A 19,744-nucleotide genomic window follows, 5' to 3' on the forward strand; every position below is an offset into this window, starting at 1 on the left:
CATGAGATATGTACCAACCATAGACAGCACAGATGTGGGCGCTACCAGTAAAAAGGCCGAGCACCACAGATGTCCCCCGCTGACATCTTGCCTAAAAAGTGCATAGATACGGATGGGAATCAAGCAACTGGTGAAGATGATGTCGTCTACTGCCAGGTTACATCGTAGGTAGTGGCTGGGTTTTTGCAAATACTCTTTTTTCCAAACCAAGAATGAGTAGCAGGCCGCATCCTACCGACAGTAGGAGACTGATGACGAGGTCTATCGTCTGGACATTGACGGAGGTTGAGCCGAGAGATAGAACATGCTTGGTACCATCTTTTAGAGAAGGATCATCGACATCTTCTTCCATATTGACAGCCAAAAAGCACGAAAAGACGTCGGTTCGTCGCTTAGCTTCGGGAAAGTGTTCTCCCTTCTGCCAAGTCCTAGCTGAACGGACAGACGAAGGAGCAGTACTGAAGACAGCCAATTTATTCAGAGGCTGAAACGTGATATGTTAGCAAGAAAAAATGTTGTTTGTGACAACCTTTGTGAATGAAGCTCGCCTCTGACGTCGACGGTATCCGGCGGCTGATCTTTACATGACGTTTTTAATAACTTTTGTTTGTTAGCAACCTTTGTACCTGAAGCTTTCGATGCCCTTCATCTTCAAATTATTCTATCAATATGATCCGAGCGCCTGTGTTATCTAACACATAGAAAGAATTTCCTAATAACTGCTATGTTGTTTTCATATAGCTGTTTTTCTACCAAGGACAGGCTAAGTAATGTTAACAGGTATTAGATTATTCTTGTTATTCATGTCTGACGTAAAGCTAACGAAAGGCATCCCACAATGAAGGACATGGAAACGGCAACCACATAGAAATTTCTAGCAACAACAGTTATTACAAAATTCTACCAATTATTAGATATCAACCGATGAATACATATACATGTCACAACCCACCAATAAATATGCATGTATATTACGCCTGACGTCGACAGTATTCAGCTGCTGATCTTTATATTACGTTTCTATTAACATTTATTGTTATCAACCTTTATACCCGAAGCTTTCGATGTCCTTCATCATCAGATTATTACACATAGGACGAATTTTTCAATAACTGCTATGTTTTTTTCATATATCTGTTTTTTTTTTACCAAGGACAGGCTATTAGAATATTCTTGAGCCGAGAATGGATCGCTCAATGAAGGACATGAAGCTGGTGTATTACGCCTAATGGCGGTTGTACCGGCTATATAGATACAGATACATGGGAAAGGCATCCACATAAAGGTTCCCAGCAACGACAGTTATGAATAGATTTTTGCAATCATTAGATGTCAACCGATGAATACTTGTCACAATACTACTAACGCTACTGCTTGTCACAACGCATCCATAGGCTTGTATGGTGCAACTAGATCCCCAAGCCCAGAGGAATCAATCTGATTTTTGCTCAAACAGATGTTGTCGATGCCAATCACTTTGATTGTGACTAAACACTCCTATGAATCCGAGCGAGTGAGTGAGAGTGTATCCCCCCTCTCACTGGACCCGCGGCACGCTGGCGGCGTCGCTGCGTCTTAAACTGGATTTGTGGTACCCTTGACTTTACAATGGGAATATCATTCAAAACGTACAAATATTGGCAGTTTGCTAGGGTTCACCACCGCTGTGCCCTGTATTTTCTCATGTTGTTCAATCAAAGATCGAGAAGAAAAAAAGATCTCCAAACGTTCACCATGTCATTAAATTAAAAGGAGAGATTCGCTACCTCATCAGGCCGCAGGACCAGCATATGAGAATAACAACAATTTTAGGGTGTCCAGATCGAGGATATTATTAATAAAATCAGTGTTCTCCTTTTAACCTCATTAGTGTGGTCTGGGGATTCACCCGATAACGGAGTATTCCACTCGAGACGTGACTTTTGGAGAGACTGGATTATTTAACACATTTATTTAGTTAGCACTAGTAAAACATGCCAAAACACGAAGTAAGTAAAAAAGTTGTGCTAGTAATTTTTTTGTAAGAGTAACACTCATTTATCACTAGTGAGAAATTTTCAAATCCCTTACTAGTGATTTAATGAGCTAGCATGCCTCTGTACATTTTGCATTCTGACGTCTTCTCTGGCCGAATACCGGTAACGCTACTGGTATTAACGACACAGCCTCTTTGTAATGCAACAATATCGCAAAAACACTCGCCGTCCGAAAATCCGATCGACCGGACGAACCCCTCTTTCAGTGTGTGGAATTGTAATCCGTCGTCGGTGACCCCCGAACTGGGCCATTATGCAAATACTACGGGGCAGTCTTGGGTGGTACCTCAACGCAAAAAGCTGAGGCTGTGGCCAAGACAGAATAACAATAATAACGGCGATTGTATAGACAGAGAAACGTTGTGTTTAATCATCTCAGTCTGTGGTTGTCCTGACGAGACTGGAGTCACAACCCGTTGATCACCATGGTCCTGGAGCTCCTCCCGGTCCCCTTATCGTGGGTCCTGCTGGCGCTACTAGCAGTTCTGTTTTACCTGTAAGTATGATACATTTTCATGACAGGGTTCTCTCTCTACTGACGTCTCTGAACTCTGCCTACCATTCTTGGGAGATCGTAGACTGGGCGTTTTGCGTCGAATCCGGTTACCATTTCTGAATGTGGTCAGATTCATACCTGCAAAAAAAGGGTCGACCGGTCGGTCGGGTTTTACAATACATAATGACAGTTCGCGTCAAAGGCCGCGGGTGACGTGCAAAAAAAAAATTTCGACCGGTCGGTCGTGTTTTCGGACGGCTGAGTCATAACCATTCTTGGGTGATACGTCAGCACAAAACGCACAAGAGTCACTGCGAGTACTAGTTAATTATTAAAGGCTGGTTGCGTGGTGTTAGCTCAATCTGAAGTTGTCCTGAGGAGACTGGAGTCACAACCCGTTGATCACCATGGTCCTGGAGCTTCTCCCGGTCCCCTTATCGTGGGTCCTGCTGGCGCTACTAGCAGTTCTCTTTTACCTGTAAGTATGATATATTTTCATGACAGGGTTCTATCTTTACTGACGTCTCTGAACTCTGCCTACCATGTTGTTACAATCATGAACCGTTTCAAGAACTCCAAAATAATGTAGTCAATGTGTTTTACAAATGCATGAAACGTAAACGTTACTTGAAGGCCAAACCCCTGTGCGTTGCCTCATGACCTTGGCTTTAATCCAACCAGGGGGCCTTGAGGGGAAACGGGGGGTGGTACCCTCAATATGTAAACAAAAGTTGACCGAGCTTACTTCCCACAGTAACTATACCATGAAAGTGTGGATGCAAAAGAGTAAGTTAGTAACTTAGTCTTTTGTCATTCGAGATAATAATGAAACGTTACTGTTTTAACATGAAGACTGATAATGAGTGCCATTGAAGTTTTTTTCTTTGTTTAGCCCAACGAGGTTCGAGGTGTTATTGAACTATAGCATGGTTTATCCTGGTAAGATGGTAAACAACGTCAAGGCGTTATCATGGTCTTAAGCCTCCCTCTCACACTGAGTTGGCGACTAAACGTGGAGACGACTTGGCAAGTTTCCGACAAGTTTCCCCTAGCACTCACACTGACGCACGACGCATTTGCAAATGAAGCCCTGCTGAGCAGGGTATTGGAAACCGCAGTGTTGCTGCTTAATCAAAAACCAATGTAAAATGACTGAAACGCATCAAAAAAGATAAACAATGATAAAAGGATGTTCAGTTATGATACTTGGCGCAACATAATCAACATATTATAAGATATAGGCATAATTAGAATACTTTTACAGTGACAGAAATTACAACGAACTGACACGAGCGATATACCAGATTTCACTCTATTATGTGTTTTGTATCATGTATTGTAATAATATATGTTTATAGATTTATTAGAGCAAACAAACCTTGAAACTGACTTTTGACGACTAATGAAAACTAGTTGGAGACTAATGGTTCCAAATAGGGGTCCAGTATTGGAAACTAGTTCGCGTCCATTCACCACTTGCGGTTTTCTGTCGAAAAAAAATTGCCACTGCAGGAGACGAATTGGCGTTCATTGGAAACCGCGTGGAAACTACTTGGCAACTGTGAGAAACTCTAGACAGCGCAACAACATCCATGCACACTGGCAGGTTCCATGCGGTTAGGCTAATAACTTAGCGACACTTCAGTGGATCTAGATAACAGCTGATGTTTAATATGAAGATCTTCTTCTTCGGAAACACTCATCTTTTCGCATGAGGAATGATGATAAATTTAGCCAAGTTTGTAGGGCACTGATAAAGTGGCCTTCCCCCTTTCAAAACTGCTAGAACTCTGGTAAGGAAGTTTTGCAGAAACTGTGGTGAACTGTAAACAGGCACCTCGCTGGGCAGTTGGGCTGATAAGTCATGTATGTCCACACTGCTCGAGCTGCCAACTGGTCTTGTATTCTTTGAAAGTTCACAGTCTTTAAACATGTTTATATGGTGCAATGATGCTGTAACATTCCTTCCTGAATATTGGTATGTAACGTTAATTCTACAATGTTTATTCATCAAACCAAGGAGTCTATATAACCTCCTTGATCAAACTGAGTAGACAACAACGTTCTGTAATGAGTGTAAACCACAGATCGACAGTTAACAAGTTGAATGCTCTACTAACTTAATGTTGTTTGCGCCTCCCCAGATATGCATTGCATCCCTTATGGACCTTCAAGAAGATGGGTGTTCCCGGTCGCACCCCTTTGCCGCTTCTTGGGAACCTGTTGACATTTGTAAACGATGTAAGTAGGGAGTATTTGTTAGCCTCCTTCGCAGACTTCCTAGAACGGCGGCTTATATATGGGGGGGGGGGCACACGAGGGAGTTATGTAGCCGAGGGAGTTGTGTAGCCGAGGGGTGACCGCCGTCCGTCACCCCTCGGCTACACAACTCCCTCGGCTACATAACTCCCTAGTGTGTGTCACCCCCCCCCCCCCCCCCCAATACATATACCGAAGTCTGCGAAGGAGGCTAAGTATTTGTATGCTGCTGTTTGCGTACTGGATATGCAGTTAAAAGGTGCTTGCAGTTTTTTTCTCTCATAAGACCCAATGGTAGACTCTAATTGATGTCTGACAACCTTAAGTTATGAGGACTGAGTGTTTGTGTGAGTCTGTAACATCACCAGTGTCCTTTTTTGTTAAATTGTCATACTTTGTTCATGTGCAGGGAATCTGGAATCCAGAAGCATCAAGGCAGCGTGTGCAGCAGTGGGGTAAAGTGTATGGGTAAGTCCTGGATATGTATTCACCAGTGGATTTATGGACAGGATAATACAAGATTACGATTTCATAGGAAACTCATTATTTTTTTACAACCAGTAAAGAGAAAATCACTACATGTACTCATTTCTACCACTAGGCTTTTCTTTGGACGGACTCCAACCCTCGTCGTTTCTGACCGAGAGATGCTCAGAGAGATCTTCGTGAAAAAGTTTCATGCCTTCAGCAACCGCCAGGTATCTGTTACTAGTATTCCTGGTTGTGCAGTTTAAGTGATACCAACGAAAAGAAATTCATTAAGCCTTGCTGTTGTTCTTATCGTTTTTTGAATCCCCCAGGTCCTTATCGTTTTGATTCTATTCGATATTAACACAATGCATTTACATTCGTTAGCTCTTTCTTTCTGTCATATAAAAACACTGTCATATAAAATGTCCATTACAAATATGTCTAGACAAATGTACTGACACTGGAGACAAAACCCACTGGCCGCATGCTGCTCAATCTGATGGACGAGGACTGGAAGGACGTACGGAGGACCTTAAGTCCAGCCTTCAGTGGGGGCAAACTGAAGATGGTATGTTACTATGTATTCATGTAAGTCAGGGTAGATATTGCGATCAGAGTCTCTGTCAACAGATACCGATAGAGATCTCGTTGGAATCTGTAGGTTTTAGAATATTCGTTTGGCTATAAGAAGACCTGGAGAACTTGTCAACTTCAATGCATGTCACTTAAGATCAATGAATTGACTTGAAACTCTGGATTATTACAATGTTTTCATTTCACAACATAAATTCTATTAAGACAAAATGGTGTTGATAAATGTCTACTCTACACAGATAACTTTGTACAAGCGTACAAAAACCAATCTCCAAGCAGGTCTAAATCACCTGCACTAATCGATTATTTTCCTTTGTACAGATGGGGCCAGCAATAAACATCTGTGCTGACCAGCTTGTGAAGAATATTGAAAAAATTGCAGAAACAGGGGAGTCCTTTGACATCAAAGAGTGAGTATTGGTAAAAAGTAGGAAGGGAACAAGATGAAGACACGGGGCTAAGAGGGAATCTTGAGCCTCCCTAAAACTTTGTGTTATGCTTTCCATTCACTGAAATGCAAACTCTGTTTTCATTTTGCTCTTCCATCTGGAAATACCGAGTCGAATCCCTGATAACTCTCAATGTTGTATCGGATGGTGACGTAAAGCCGGTGGCCCCTTATATGAGGGAGCTTCAGGCGTAAGCCTCAGAGGTCAAACCTTACGCCTGAAGCTCCCTCATACACAGGGCCACCGGCTTTACGTCACCATCCGAAATGAAAATTACAATTTATCGTAATTTTTGTAAGTCAGAGAGCCAACAAATTTAGTTGGTGTGGCCTGACAAGTATTCTGAACTTGATTTCAGACTGACAGGTGCGTTCACTATGGACGTCATTGCCAGGACTGCCTTTGGTACTGAGATTGACTCTCAGCACAACCCTCAAGACCCTTTTGTTGTGATGGGCAAGAAGGCTTTCGATGTGAAGTTTGGCCCAAGCTTCTGGTTGTTCTGTGAGTTGAAAGTTTCATGTTTATGTGTATTATATAATGTTAAAATAAAGTAGAGTAGATTCATTCCTCAGCTAGCCAACACCTTTCGCACCACAGTCATCCCTCAGTAAGACGTCTGCATAGTGCCCGTTTGAAACTTTTTACTCAGCAAGACCGGTTTTGCCAACGTGACTTCTTCGGTGAAAGGTCAAAATAACTTTGCCTCTTCTATACATGGTATTGCATTTCCACATGGCACACCTGATATGTAATAGGATATGATCAAATCAACTTGGGCATTCTGTTTTTGTAACATTGTCTTCCCGCCTGATCTCCAGTCATGTTCCCCTCCATCATGAAGCCAATCATGGAGTGGCTCAACACCGACCTTTTTCCAAGCGATGCCACCAGCTTCTTCTATGGTATCTTTGACCAGCTCATTGGGATGAGACAGAAGAGTGGTGAGGTATGTGTGTGTTTCATCACATTCATCTTAATTGTTTCTTTCAAATACGAGGAATAATCTTACAAAAACATATCTAGACTGAATTTACTGTAATATGTATGGCTATCTATATGTATTTCTATGTATTTCTATGTCAGAAGGGACGAGTTGATTTCATGCAGCTGATGATGGACGCCCACAAAGACACAGATGAGGATGAAGAGGATGGTGTTAAGGTGCATGGGCAGAAACGTGGTATGCTAATCATTCGTGCTCATACACTCACACCTTATCTTGTTTATTGCATGTGTTGTTCCCTGTCTTGTGAAAGTTGGACATAATTAGAAGTTTAAAAGGTCAGTTTTCGAGATTAGATGACACATAAAATATCAGCATAGGTAAGTCTACATAAAGAAATAGATACTGGTAAACTATGAAGATGATAAATTTTGGCCTTTGTCCTGATTTTTTAGAGACCTTTATTACTTTTCTCTTTTTGTTTGTAAACAATTGTAGCTCTGACCAGAGACGATGTTGTCGCCAATGGCTTCCTCTTCTTTGTTGCCGGCTACGAGACAACTGCAACTACGATGGCCTTCGTGTTGTACAACTTTGCACTCAATCAGGAAGAGCAGGACAAGGCTAGGGAAGAGGTCATCAGGATAATGGAGGACAGGGTATGTCTTGCTTTGTGTTGAAAAATATTCTATGATAGGGCCAGGGTGGATACAAATGATCAATATTGGAACTATAATTCAAGTATCATTATCTCTAACGTTTGGCTGTTTGTTCAATACAAAAAAAAAATTTGAAATTGAGACAATTCTGTCCCACTGCAGGACCTGGTTGACTACGAGGCAGTGCATGAGATGTCCTACCTTGAGATGTGTTGTATGGAGACCCTACGCATGTACCCTCCTATACACATGTTCGTTTTGCTTCTCTTTTTGTTCAGTTTGTGTGCTTTTGTTCTGCATAACTGGTAAACTGCCTGGTCATTACTCGTACATGACACAACAGGATATAAAAGCTTTCTTGTTCTTTTGGGGGCACACTGCACAGACTCGCTGCACATTTATGCATGTACACTCCTGCAACAAAGTTCTTGTTTCTTTATTTCGTTGTGCGAAACCGTTAATTTATCAATTGATTCATCTCATGACACAACAGTGCTTTACTTATAGTTAACAAGAACTTAACCGGTTCAAGCCCTGGGTTAGGACACCTCTGGACAAGAGTCGCATTGACTCATACCAAAGACTTTATAAAAATGGTACATACTTCTAAAACAGTATGGAAGTTAAACACGCTTCACTACCAGTGGACTAGCCCCCTGCTGCAGTGATTGCACCACAGTGTGGCCCAGGGATATGAAACGGGGATGGGCACCGCCCTATACATCAATTATGTTGTGGGAGGATTTTAACTAACTAAGGAGGAGCTGATGATTATTTATGAGGCAATGCACCCCAGGTCAGACCCCTTTTCTAAGATTCTAACCTTTCTATTGGAAGGTTGTAATCCCATCCTTAAAATCAAGTCAGCGTATCCTTACAGAGAAATTTAACAAATCAAAGTATTTACAAGCTCTGTAGTGTTCTTCAGGATTATTGACCTCATTACTACATGTATGAAATGACTGGTGGTTTTACCTTCTGGTATCTACATTGTTCCAGGACTAGCCGAGTGGCTTCTGAAGAGGTCAAAGTTCAGTGGCTGACCATCCCCAAGGACATGTTGGTCATGGTGCCCATCCTCGCCATCCACTACGATCCTGAACGCTGGCCGGAACCCAAGAAGTTCATTCCTGAAAGGTGCTGTTTTAAATGACAATGATCTTTGTTGCATATTCATGCCCAGAATGGCTAGATACAGAATGTTGAATAACTGAACGAGAAAAAGAAAAGCTAACTTTTCACAGGTCATGGCAACGATCAACAAACCCTTTATGTACTGTATTGAACATGGTAAAAAGTAGCTGTACCTAAGAATTTCCATGCTCTTTGCACGACGAATACTGCACCAGTGTCCTAAGAATTGCAAACCTTTCCACGTGACGTAGCAGCAATCCAGGTGAACAACATTCAGCCAGTTTCCAACGTTACATCCATCTTGTTCCAATGGAATGTATGCTACTTAAGGCGGAAAATGTGCACAGTAAAACGAAACAAAGGTGAAAAAGTTTGAAGTGGAATTGTTCTGTAGATCTGACCAATGGTGTACCAATGTAGGTTCACGAAGGAAGCTCGAGAGAAGCAGGATCCGTACGACTGGCTGCCATTCAGTGCAGGACCTCGGAACTGCATCGGGATGAGGCTGGCCATGATGGAACTGAAGGTTGGACTGGCCAAGATCCTGATGAATTACCGCATCATGTCTGCACCTGATACCGATGTGAGGACAGAGCTTTATAGAATCCTAAATTGTATATGCTGCTGTGATGGTTGTTGATAGAAATATCAGAGGAAGTTACGAATACATGAATATTGGCATGATATCTAGTTTGTCTGTAGGGCTTGACAAAACTGTACAAGATTTTGAGTCCCTAGCAACTTTTTGGAACTGCAATACACTTTGTATCAATTCTATTTTGATGATGCCAGCCGTAATTCATGTTTTGAAGAGTATAAATCACATACTACAAACCATTCAGATATGATTGGTTACCTCTTAGAAAGTTTATGAGCCTTAGAAGTCTAGAAATGTTTATGAGCAGTTGGACTCAAACCTGAGGTTTTCTAACATTGCTTTTATCCTTGGTATTTCTCCACAGATCCCCCTGAAGATGAAGAAGGCCACGCAGTTTCCAACTCCAGAGAACGGCATTCGTCTGAATGTTGAGCTGATTAATTAAGACAGCTACTGACTCCAGAGTGATTATGTTTTCGGTTACTCCAGCTGTAGGGTGGGTCTGTATGTATGTCAAGAGCATAACTCTTCATGAAACCTTTGATGAATCTTCATGATTTTTGGTGTGTAGTGGTTGTGCAAAAAGAAAGTCAAGTTCAAAAATCATTTACCTGGCGTTTTGCAACAGAACTGCAGGGGAATTTGCATGTTTGCATGTAGGCGAAAAAAGTGACGGAAACATTGATGGATCTTCATGATTTTTCGTAAGTGTTTAGCGGTTGTCAAAACAGAGACCAAGTTCGAAAATGGTTCGCCTGACGCTTTCCTACCGTGGTGCAGCGAGCTGTGTATGTTTCTATGTTTGTTGGTTGCCAAGATAACTTGAGAAGCTGTTGATGGTTCTGTATGATATTTAGTGGATGGGTAGGTTTTACAAAAAGTAAGGTCAAGTTCGATTATGGGCCTTCTAGCGGGTACCCAAGGTACTGCAGCGGAGCTTCAAAATTTGGGGGCATATTTTTTGCAAGTCATGATATTTGTGTGGTAGATAGTTCATGCCACAGGAAGTAACTTGTGTAAGTTTGGGCCTCCTAGCGGCTTGTTTGGAACTGCAGTGGGTGTTTTTGTTTTGACCTTCGGACATGAATAACTTGAGAAGGGGGTAACAGATCGTCGTGATTTTTGGTATGTAGAGAGCTCAGATGGTGCTAATTTGCATCATTAGTAAGGAAAGTTTGTAAATCCACAGCATTTCATAATGGGACAGTGTCCCCGAAAACAGGTCACATAAACAGAGGGCCTTGCCTAAAAGTTACTGTAAGGTCATGTAAATAAACAGATGGGGCGCTCACTACTCTCCAAGCAGAGGTGTGGGTTCTGTGGGGTTTTAACGTGTTCAGTTTAGGCATTTTTGTCTTACACACGGTTGGCGACATAGCGAAAAGGGGACAAAATGGAAAGCCTGACAAAAACACCTAAAAACACGTCAAAAACCAGCCGGACCCACTCCTCTGCTTGGAGAGTACTCTTCTCCAAAACTGCACCACTGCTAGGTACGGAAAAGTCACATGTACTATGCCTTTCAAAATGTGTAGGATATGGAATAAAGATTTATTCTATTCATATATTGACTGTACTATTTCTTCATCACTTTCAACTTACAACACTGCAATATCAAACCTTTGTGGCCCATATAATATCAACATACTCATATTTTTTCATGACCAGTTATAACATATATCAGCACACTAGACACATATACTAGTCCTGTACCACCAAATGATTTTAACCCTATCTAGACTGGAATCATTCACCACCACCCCCGCCACCCCTTATAACTTCCAAACGGTATGGTGTATGATCAAATTTGCAGGGGGTGATAAGCATGTAAATATTAATCACTCTCCATAATAAGCCTTGATTATTTGGCGAAGATAATGTGTTGTGGAACCCTAGTTCATTCTATGTTAAGAATATCTACCCTAGATCATGCATAAAATTGCCAACAACTTCACTACATTCAATCTCTTTTTATAGCGATTACAAACTGCACTCGACCGCATCACCTGTGCACGTCCGACCTCGCGCACGGCTGCCACACTTTACCTGCTAATTTCTTCAGTAGCATACAAGCTTCCATCAGTGAGACGCTTGAGATCAGTTGGGCTGGCTAAATGGGAACTTCCCATCGATATAAACACACGTTCATGCAGCCGTTATTTTTTTGGGGTACGGTATACACGCGGAGTATCAAAGGAATGAGACCTTGACCCGAACTGGCACATTATGTAAACACTTCCGGGGCCGACTGAGTCATAACCATTCTTGGGTTATACGTCAGCACAAAACGCAGGCTAGCGGCAAAGACAGAACAACAAGAGTCACTAGATTACTAGTATATAGAAAAGGACACTAGTTGCGTTGTGTTAGCTCAGTCTGTGGTTGTCCTGACGAGACTGGAATCACAGCCCGTTGATCACCATGGTCCTGGAGCTTCTCCCGGTCCCCTTATCGTGGGTCCTGCTGGCGCTACTAGCAGTTCTCTTTTACCTGTAAGTATGATACATTTTCATGACAGTGTTCTGTCTTAACTGACGTCTCAGAACTCTGCCTACCGTGTTGTTACAATCATGAACCGTTTAAAGAACTCCAAAATAACGTAGTCAATGTATTTTACAAATGCATGTAACGTAAACGTTACTTGAAGGCCAAACCCCTGTACATTGCCTCATGACCTTGGCTTTAATCCAACCAGGGGGCCTTGAGGGGAAACGGGGGATGGTACCCTCAATATCTAAACAAAAGTCGACCGAGCTTACTTCCCACACTAACTATACTATAATAGTGTGGATGCAAAAGACTAAGTTAGTAACTTTTGTCATTCGAGCTAATAATGAAACGTTACTGTTTAACATGAAGACTGATAATGAGTGCCATTGAATGAAGCTTTTTCTTTGTTTAGCCCAATGAGGTTCGAGGTGTTATTGAACCATAGCAAAACTGGTTGACAGTCTCAAGGCGTTACCAAGGTCTTAGTAATCACATGGTATCGTACATGTCATTAGATAATTGGCATTTGAATTCGTATACTTATTTATTTATCTATTCATTGAGGCTTTTCAGAAGAAATCTGCGAGTTGCCGGCTACAAGATCGTAGTACTTAGCTCCTATATATACAAAGGCTGGCACCTTCATCAGATACATACTTATCGTAAAACTAGACAGATAAAAAAGATCTGATAACACGTAATATTAGCAACCAAACTACTTAGAGCTTAACACAGTAAACTAAAAGAACATAATAGTACAGAGATCATTAAGGTAAAAAAAAAACGTGTTAAGACTGACAGCAGTTGGTTCAGGTGCTTGCACTATCAACATCAAACTGAGTAGACAACAACGTTCTGTAATGAGTGTAAACCACAGATCGACAGTTAACAAGTTGAATGCTCTACTAAATGTTGTTTGCGCCTCCCCAGATATGCATTGCATCCCTTATGGACCTTCAAGAAGATGGGTGTTCCCGGTCGCACCCCTTTGCCGCTTCTTGGGAACCTGTTGACATTTGTAAACGATGTAAGTACGGAGTATTTGTCTGCTGGTGTTTGCGTACTGGAGATGCAGTTGAAAAGTGTTTGCAGTTTTTTTTTCTCATAAAACGCAATGGTAGAATCTAATTGATGTCTGACAACCTTAAGTTATGAGGACTGAGTGTTTGTGTGAGTCTGTAACATCATCAGTGACTGAAGTTTGTCCAATTGTCATGCTTTGTTCATGTGCAGGGAATCTGGAATGCAGAAGCATCAAGGCAGCATGTGCAGCAGTGGGGTAAAGTGTATGGGTAAGTCCTGGATATGTTTTCACCAGATTTTGGCTGCGGATTTGTGAACAGGGTACTACAAGATTATGATTTCATAGGACACTCATGATTTTTTTTACAACCAGTAAAGAGAAATTCATTGCATGTACTCACTTCTACCACTAGGCTTTTCTTTGGGCGGGCTCCAATGCTCTTCATATCCGACCGAGAGATGCTCAGAGAGATCTTCGTGAAAAAGTTTTATGCCTTCAGCAACCGCCAGGTATCTGTTATTAGTATTCCTGGTTGTAACATAATTACAATTTAATCTTTAGCGCACTGAAGTAGCCATTTGGCACCCGATTCTCTATTGGTTAAAATTAGAGTTAGGCTGGAGTTAGAAGGTTAAGTGATACCAATGAAAAGAAATTCATCAAGCCTTGCTGTTGTTTTTATCGTTTTTTTAAATCCCTCAGGTCCTTATTGTTTTGATTCTATTTGATGTTAACACATGCATTAACATTCGTTAGCTCTTTCTTTCTGTCATATAAAACATTGTCATATAAAATGTCCATTAAAAATATGTCTAGACAAATGTACTGACACTGGAGACAAGACCCAGCGGCCGCATGCTGATCAATCTGATGGGCGAGGACTGGAAGGATGTACGGAGGACCTTAAGTCCAGCCTTCAGTGGGGGCAAACTGAAGATGGTATGTTACTATGTAACGTGTTATACATGTATGTCAGTAGAGATTGCGATCTGGGAAACAGAGCACAGTGTCTCTGTCAACAGAGATCGCGAGCAGGATGGCTCTGCCAGTATAGATGGCGATTTTACCGATAGAGATCTCGAGTGGAATCTGTAGGTTTTGAAATCTTCGCTTTTCAACAACAAAAATTATTGCATTTCACAAAATGATACAACAACACGTTATACAAACAAGAGAAAAAACAAAGTACAGGAAAATAAACAAAAGCCACGGATCCAAAATGATTAGTAAAGGTGGAAACAGAAATGAGCTAAAACGTGAATATAAGTAATATTCATAATAATAGTAATAACAGCATCATTGGCAAATAAATATAACAAAATCCGTATCAACCAAAGATGACAGAATACTGAAATTAAACAGAAGTAGTGTGACAAAATCAATGTCAAAATCTGCACTTAGCTATAACAAGACCTTGAGAACTTTTCAACTTCGATGCATGTCACTTTAGATCAATGTATTGACTTGAACTCAGGATTTCTAAATAGGAGTCCGCCCTAACATATTCCTATTCTAAGCATTCTGACCTCGATCTCTGATGATTACAATGTTCTTATTTCACAACCAGGATTCGACCAATTGTTACCTGTCTCTCACTCACTCATGTTACATGTCTACTAGCATACTCTACACAGACAACTTTGTATGGAAAACAAACGTACAAACTAATCTCCAAGTCGGTCTTAATCACCTGCACTAATCGATCATTTTCCTCTGTACAGATGGGGCCAGCAATAAACAGCTGTGCTGACCAGCTTGTGCAGAATATTGAAAAAATTGCAGAAACAGGGAAGTCCTTCGACATCAAAGCGTGAGTATTGGTAAAAAGTTGGCAGAGAACAAGATGAAAACACGGGGCTAATAGTGAAATTTGAACCTCCCTAAAGCTGTGTGTTATGCTTTCCATTCAATGAAATGCAAACTTTGTTTTCATTTTACTCTTCCACCTAGAAATACTGAGTCGAATCCCTGACAACTCCCAATGTTGTATCGGATGGTGACGTAAAGTCGGTGGTCCCTTGTATTAGGGAGCTTCAGGCGTAAGCCTCAGACATCAAACCTTACGCCTGAAGCTCCCTCATACACAGGGCCAGCGGCTTTACGTCACCATCCGAAATGAAAATTACAATTTATCGTAATTTTTGTAAGTTTGTAAGAGAGCCAACAAATTTAGTTGATGTGGCCTGACAAGTATTGTAAACTTGATTTCAGACTGACAGGTGCGTTCACTATGGACGTCATTGCCAGGACTGCCTTTGGTACGGAGATTGACTCTCAGCACAACCCTCAAGACCCTTTTGTTGTGATGGGCAAGAAGGCTTTCGATGTGAAGTTTACAGGCCCAAGATTTTGGTTGTTCTGTGAGTTGAAAGTTTCATGTTTATGTGTATTATATAATGTTAAAATAAAGTAGAGTAGATTCATTCCTAAGCTAACCAACACTTTTCGCACCACAGTCATCCCTCAGTAAGACATCTGGAGCTGCATAGTGCCCGTTTAAAACTTTTTACTCAGCAAGACCGGTTTTGCCAACGTGACTTCTTTGGTGAAAGGTCAAAATAACTTTCCCTCTTCTATACCTGGTATTGCATTTTCATATGTCACCCCTGATATGTAATAGGATATCATCAAATCAACTTGGGCATTCTGTTTTTGTAACCCTGTCTTTCCGCCTGATCTCCAGTCATGTTCCCTTCCATCATGAAGCCAATCTACGAGTGGCTCAACACCGACCTCTTCCCAAGCGATGCCACCAGCTTCTTCTACGGTATCTTTGACCAGCTCATTGGGATGAGACAGAAGAGTGGTGAAGTATGTGTGTGTTTCATCACGTGTGACATTCATCCTAAATGTTTCTTTCAAATACGAGGAATAATCTTACAAAAACATATCTAGACTGAATTTACTGTAATATGTATGGCTATCTATATGTATTTATATGTATTTTTATGTCAGAAGGGACGAGTTGATTTCATGCAGCTGATGATGGACGCCCACAAAGACACAGATGAGGATGAAGAGGATGGTGTTAAGTTGCATGGGCAGAAACGTGGTATGCTAATCATTCGTCCTGATACACTCACACTTTATCTTGTTTATTGTATGTGTTGTTCCCTGTCTTGTGAAAGTTAGACATAATTAGTAGGTTAGATAGTTCAGTTTTCGAGATTAGATGACACATAAGATATCAGCATAGGTAAGTCTACATAAAGAAATAGATAGATACTGGTGAACTATGAAGATGATAAATTTTGGCCTTTGTCCTGATTTTGTATAGACCTTTTCTCTTTTTATTTGTAAACAATTTTAGCTCTGACTAGAGACGATGTTGTCGCCAATGGCTTCCTCTTCTTTGTTGCCGGCTACGAGACAACTGCAACTACGATGGCCTTCGTGTTGTACAACTTTGCACTCAATCAGGAAGAGCAGGACAAGGCTAGGGAAGAGGTCATCAGGATAATGGAGGACAGGGTATGTCTTGCTTTGTGGTAGTTTAGTTAAAGTATCATTTTCTCTAACGTTTGGCTGTTTGTTCAATACAAAAAAAAAGTTTGAAATGAAGACAATTCTGTCCCACTGCAGGACCTGGTTGACTACGAGGCAGTGCATGAGATGTCCTACCTTGAGATGTGTTGTATGGAGACCCTACGCATGTACCCTCCTGTACCAATGTTCGTTTTGCTCCTCTTTCTGTTCATTTTGTGTGCTTTTGTTCTGCAAAACTGGTAAACTGCCTGGTCATTACTCGTACATGACACAACAGGATATAAAAGTTTTCATGTTCTTTTGGGGGCACACTGCACAGACTCGCTGCACATGTATGCATGTACACTCCTGCAACAAAGTTTCTTTCTTTATTTCGTTGTGCAAAACCGGTAATTTATCAATTGATTCATCGCATGACATGATGATGATTCATAAGGCAATGCAGCCCAGGACAGACCATTTTTTTTAAAGTCTAACCTTTCTATTTGAAGGTTGTAATCCCATTCATTAAAATCAAGTCAGTGTATCCTTACAGAGAAATTTAACAAATCAAAGTATTCGCAAGCTCTGTAGTGATCTTCAGGATTATTGACCTCATTACTACATGTATGAAATGACTGGTGGTTTTACCTTCTGGTATCTACATTGTTCCAGGACTAGCCGAGTGGCTTCTGAAGAGGTCAAAGTTCAGTGGCTGACCATCCCCAAGGACATGTTGGTCATGGTGCCCATCCTTGCCATCCACTACGATCCTGAACGCTGGCCGGAACCCAAGAAGTTCATTCCTGAAAGGTGCTGTTTTAAATGACAATGATCTTTGTTGCATATTCATGCCCAGAATGGCTAGATACAGAATGTTGAATAACTGAACGAGAAAAAGAAAATCTAACTTTTCACAGGTCATGGCAATGATCAACAAACCCTTTATGTACTGTATTGAACATGGTAAAAAGTAGCTGTACCTAAGAATTTCCATGCTCTTTGCACGATGAATACTGCACCAGTGTCCTAAGAATTGCAAACCTTTCCACGTGACGTAGCAGCAATCCAGGTGAACAACATTCAGCCAGTTTCCAACGTTACATCCATCTTGTTCCAATGGAATGTATGCTACTTAAGGCGGAAAATGTGCACAGTAAAACGAAACAAAGGTGAAAAAGTTTGAAGTGGAATTGTGCTGTAGATCTGACCAATGGTGTACCAATGTAGGTTCACCAAGGAAGCTCGAGAGAAGCGGGATCCGTACGACTGGCTGCCGTTCAGCGCAGGACCTCGGAACTGCATCGGGATGAGGCTGGCCATGATGGAACTGAAGGTTGGACTGGCCAAGATCCTGATGAATTACCGCATCATGACTGCACCTGACACCGACGTGAGGACAGAACTTTGTAGAATTTCATAAATTGTGTATGCTGCTGTGATGGTTGTTGATCGAAATATCAGAGGAAGTTACGAATACATGAATATTGGCATGATATCTTGTTTGTCTGTAGGGCTTGACAAAACTGTACAAGATTTTGAGTCCCTAGTAACTGGAACTGCAATGCAACTTTTTGGAACTGCAATGCACTTTGTATCAATTCTATTTTGATGATGCCAGCCGTAATTCATGTTCTGAAGAGTATAAATCACATACTACAAACCATTCAGATATGATTGGTTACCTCTTAGAAAGTTTATGAGCCTTAGAAGTCTAGAAATGTTTATGAGCAGTTGGACTCAAACCTGAGGTTTTCTAACATTCTAACATTAACCTTGGTATTTCTCCACAGATCCCCCTGAAGATGAAGAAGGACATACAGTTTCCAACTCCAGAGAACGGCATTCGTCTGAAAGTCCAGCTGATTGATTAAGTCAGCTACTGACTCCAGTGAGGTCGATCAAAGTCAAACTCAAGAGTTGAATACATCCTTAGCTTTGATACTGACATTAGCATATCATCTTCAGGTTTGAAAGATACAGGGAATATTCAATTGGGGCACATGCCCGTGATGACGAATTGGAGAAATAACTTTTAAATGTGAGCCGTTGAGATTTGTTTTTCAAGCTTAACGTACCACCGTCAAAACTATTCATGTTATATTCTTATGTATGGAGTTATGTCCTTGGTGCTGAATGTACATGACTTTTTTTTCACATTCAGCTTCCAAAATATTGGTAGGTAGAATGCATTGATGGCGGGGGCGTAAATTAATTTTTACTTAGAGAGTAATCAGCCGTTTTTAATTCAACATATTCACTTAATCTAACATGGATTGTTTATTACAGAAAGGGTATTTAGTGCCAGAATCTAGAATACAGTGAAGCCAGTCTGTTTGTACTCAATGTAATACGTAGCCACTGCCTTTCTGAATTTAGCGCCGGCCACCTTTAATGTCTATTTATGTGGAAAATGTTAGCCTTTAGATTTGAATTTGACAGGTATCATCAATCATTGGCTTTAGTTGTAAGTTTGTGCATGCCTGTACAGAGTAGCATGAGCATGATATTTTGAATTTTGCCTCACGTACCAAATAGAGAACACTACTTACAGTTCTTGTATGCTTATCACAAGGTGGTAACATAGACCAACATTTAGAATCATAACCAGGTGATGCTGAATGGAAACCAAGATATAAAGATGTATTTGGCACATTATCATTAAAGCTATATATCATACTCCCTATGTTGCAGAGTATCTTCAATACTTTCACGGTGGTTTTATTTCGTGGAAGGAGGGGAAAGGGGTTTTGCTGTATTTTGAAACAACTCTGTACGTTATGTTGGAAACGCATTTTTCAGAGTCATGAATTTGCCACAGAGAGGGCACTGTTAAAACTACAAAAATAAAACCACCAGAGACATTTAAAGATTTACAGGAGCTTTTCACTTGATTTCTGACTGATAACAGTAAATACTGATACCTTTTTAAGACTCCTATATATATATATATATATATATATATATATATATATATATATATATATATATATATATATATATATATATATATATATATATATATATATATATATATCCGGATTTTAGTTTAAAAGGACCACATAATGACACATAACAGTAAATACTGATACCTTTTTAAGACTCCTATACGTATGTATGATG

The 19,744-nt window shown here is 40.8% G+C and overlaps 2 protein-coding genes across 2 annotated transcripts; both read left to right on the forward strand.

The window, feature by feature from the left end:
- The first annotated feature begins 2,807 nt into the window (after nucleotides 1-2,807).
- On the forward strand, nucleotides 2,808-11,207 carry LOC136437825 (cytochrome P450 3A8-like). The gene is made up of 14 exons (XM_066432334.1): nucleotides 2,808-3,010; nucleotides 4,677-4,773; nucleotides 5,201-5,259; nucleotides 5,393-5,489; nucleotides 5,708-5,830; nucleotides 6,178-6,266; nucleotides 6,664-6,809; nucleotides 7,127-7,254; nucleotides 7,392-7,488; nucleotides 7,750-7,910; nucleotides 8,073-8,161; nucleotides 8,910-9,047; nucleotides 9,465-9,627; nucleotides 10,007-11,207. Exons 1-14 carry the CDS (start codon nucleotides 2,940-2,942, stop codon nucleotides 10,085-10,087), a joined length of 1,539 nt encoding a protein of 512 aa, XP_066288431.1. The 5' UTR covers nucleotides 2,808-2,939; the 3' UTR covers nucleotides 10,088-11,207.
- A 656-nt stretch (nucleotides 11,208-11,863) lies between these two features.
- Nucleotides 11,864-19,300, forward strand: LOC136437824 (cytochrome P450 3A8-like). Its single transcript, XM_066432333.1, has 14 exons — nucleotides 11,864-12,134; nucleotides 13,063-13,159; nucleotides 13,366-13,424; nucleotides 13,569-13,665; nucleotides 13,973-14,095; nucleotides 14,878-14,966; nucleotides 15,368-15,516; nucleotides 15,840-15,967; nucleotides 16,112-16,208; nucleotides 16,467-16,627; nucleotides 16,739-16,827; nucleotides 17,297-17,434; nucleotides 17,852-18,014; nucleotides 18,415-19,300. Exons 1-14 carry the CDS (start codon nucleotides 12,064-12,066, stop codon nucleotides 18,493-18,495), a joined length of 1,542 nt encoding a protein of 513 aa, XP_066288430.1. The 5' UTR covers nucleotides 11,864-12,063; the 3' UTR covers nucleotides 18,496-19,300.
- The last annotated feature ends 444 nt before the right edge of the window (nucleotides 19,301-19,744 follow it).

The sequence above is a fragment of the Branchiostoma lanceolatum genome, chromosome 7 (assembly GCF_035083965.1).
Source record: "Branchiostoma lanceolatum isolate klBraLanc5 chromosome 7, klBraLanc5.hap2, whole genome shotgun sequence".
In the NCBI taxonomy this organism is placed as follows: Eukaryota; Metazoa; Chordata; class Leptocardii; order Amphioxiformes; family Branchiostomatidae; genus Branchiostoma; species Branchiostoma lanceolatum.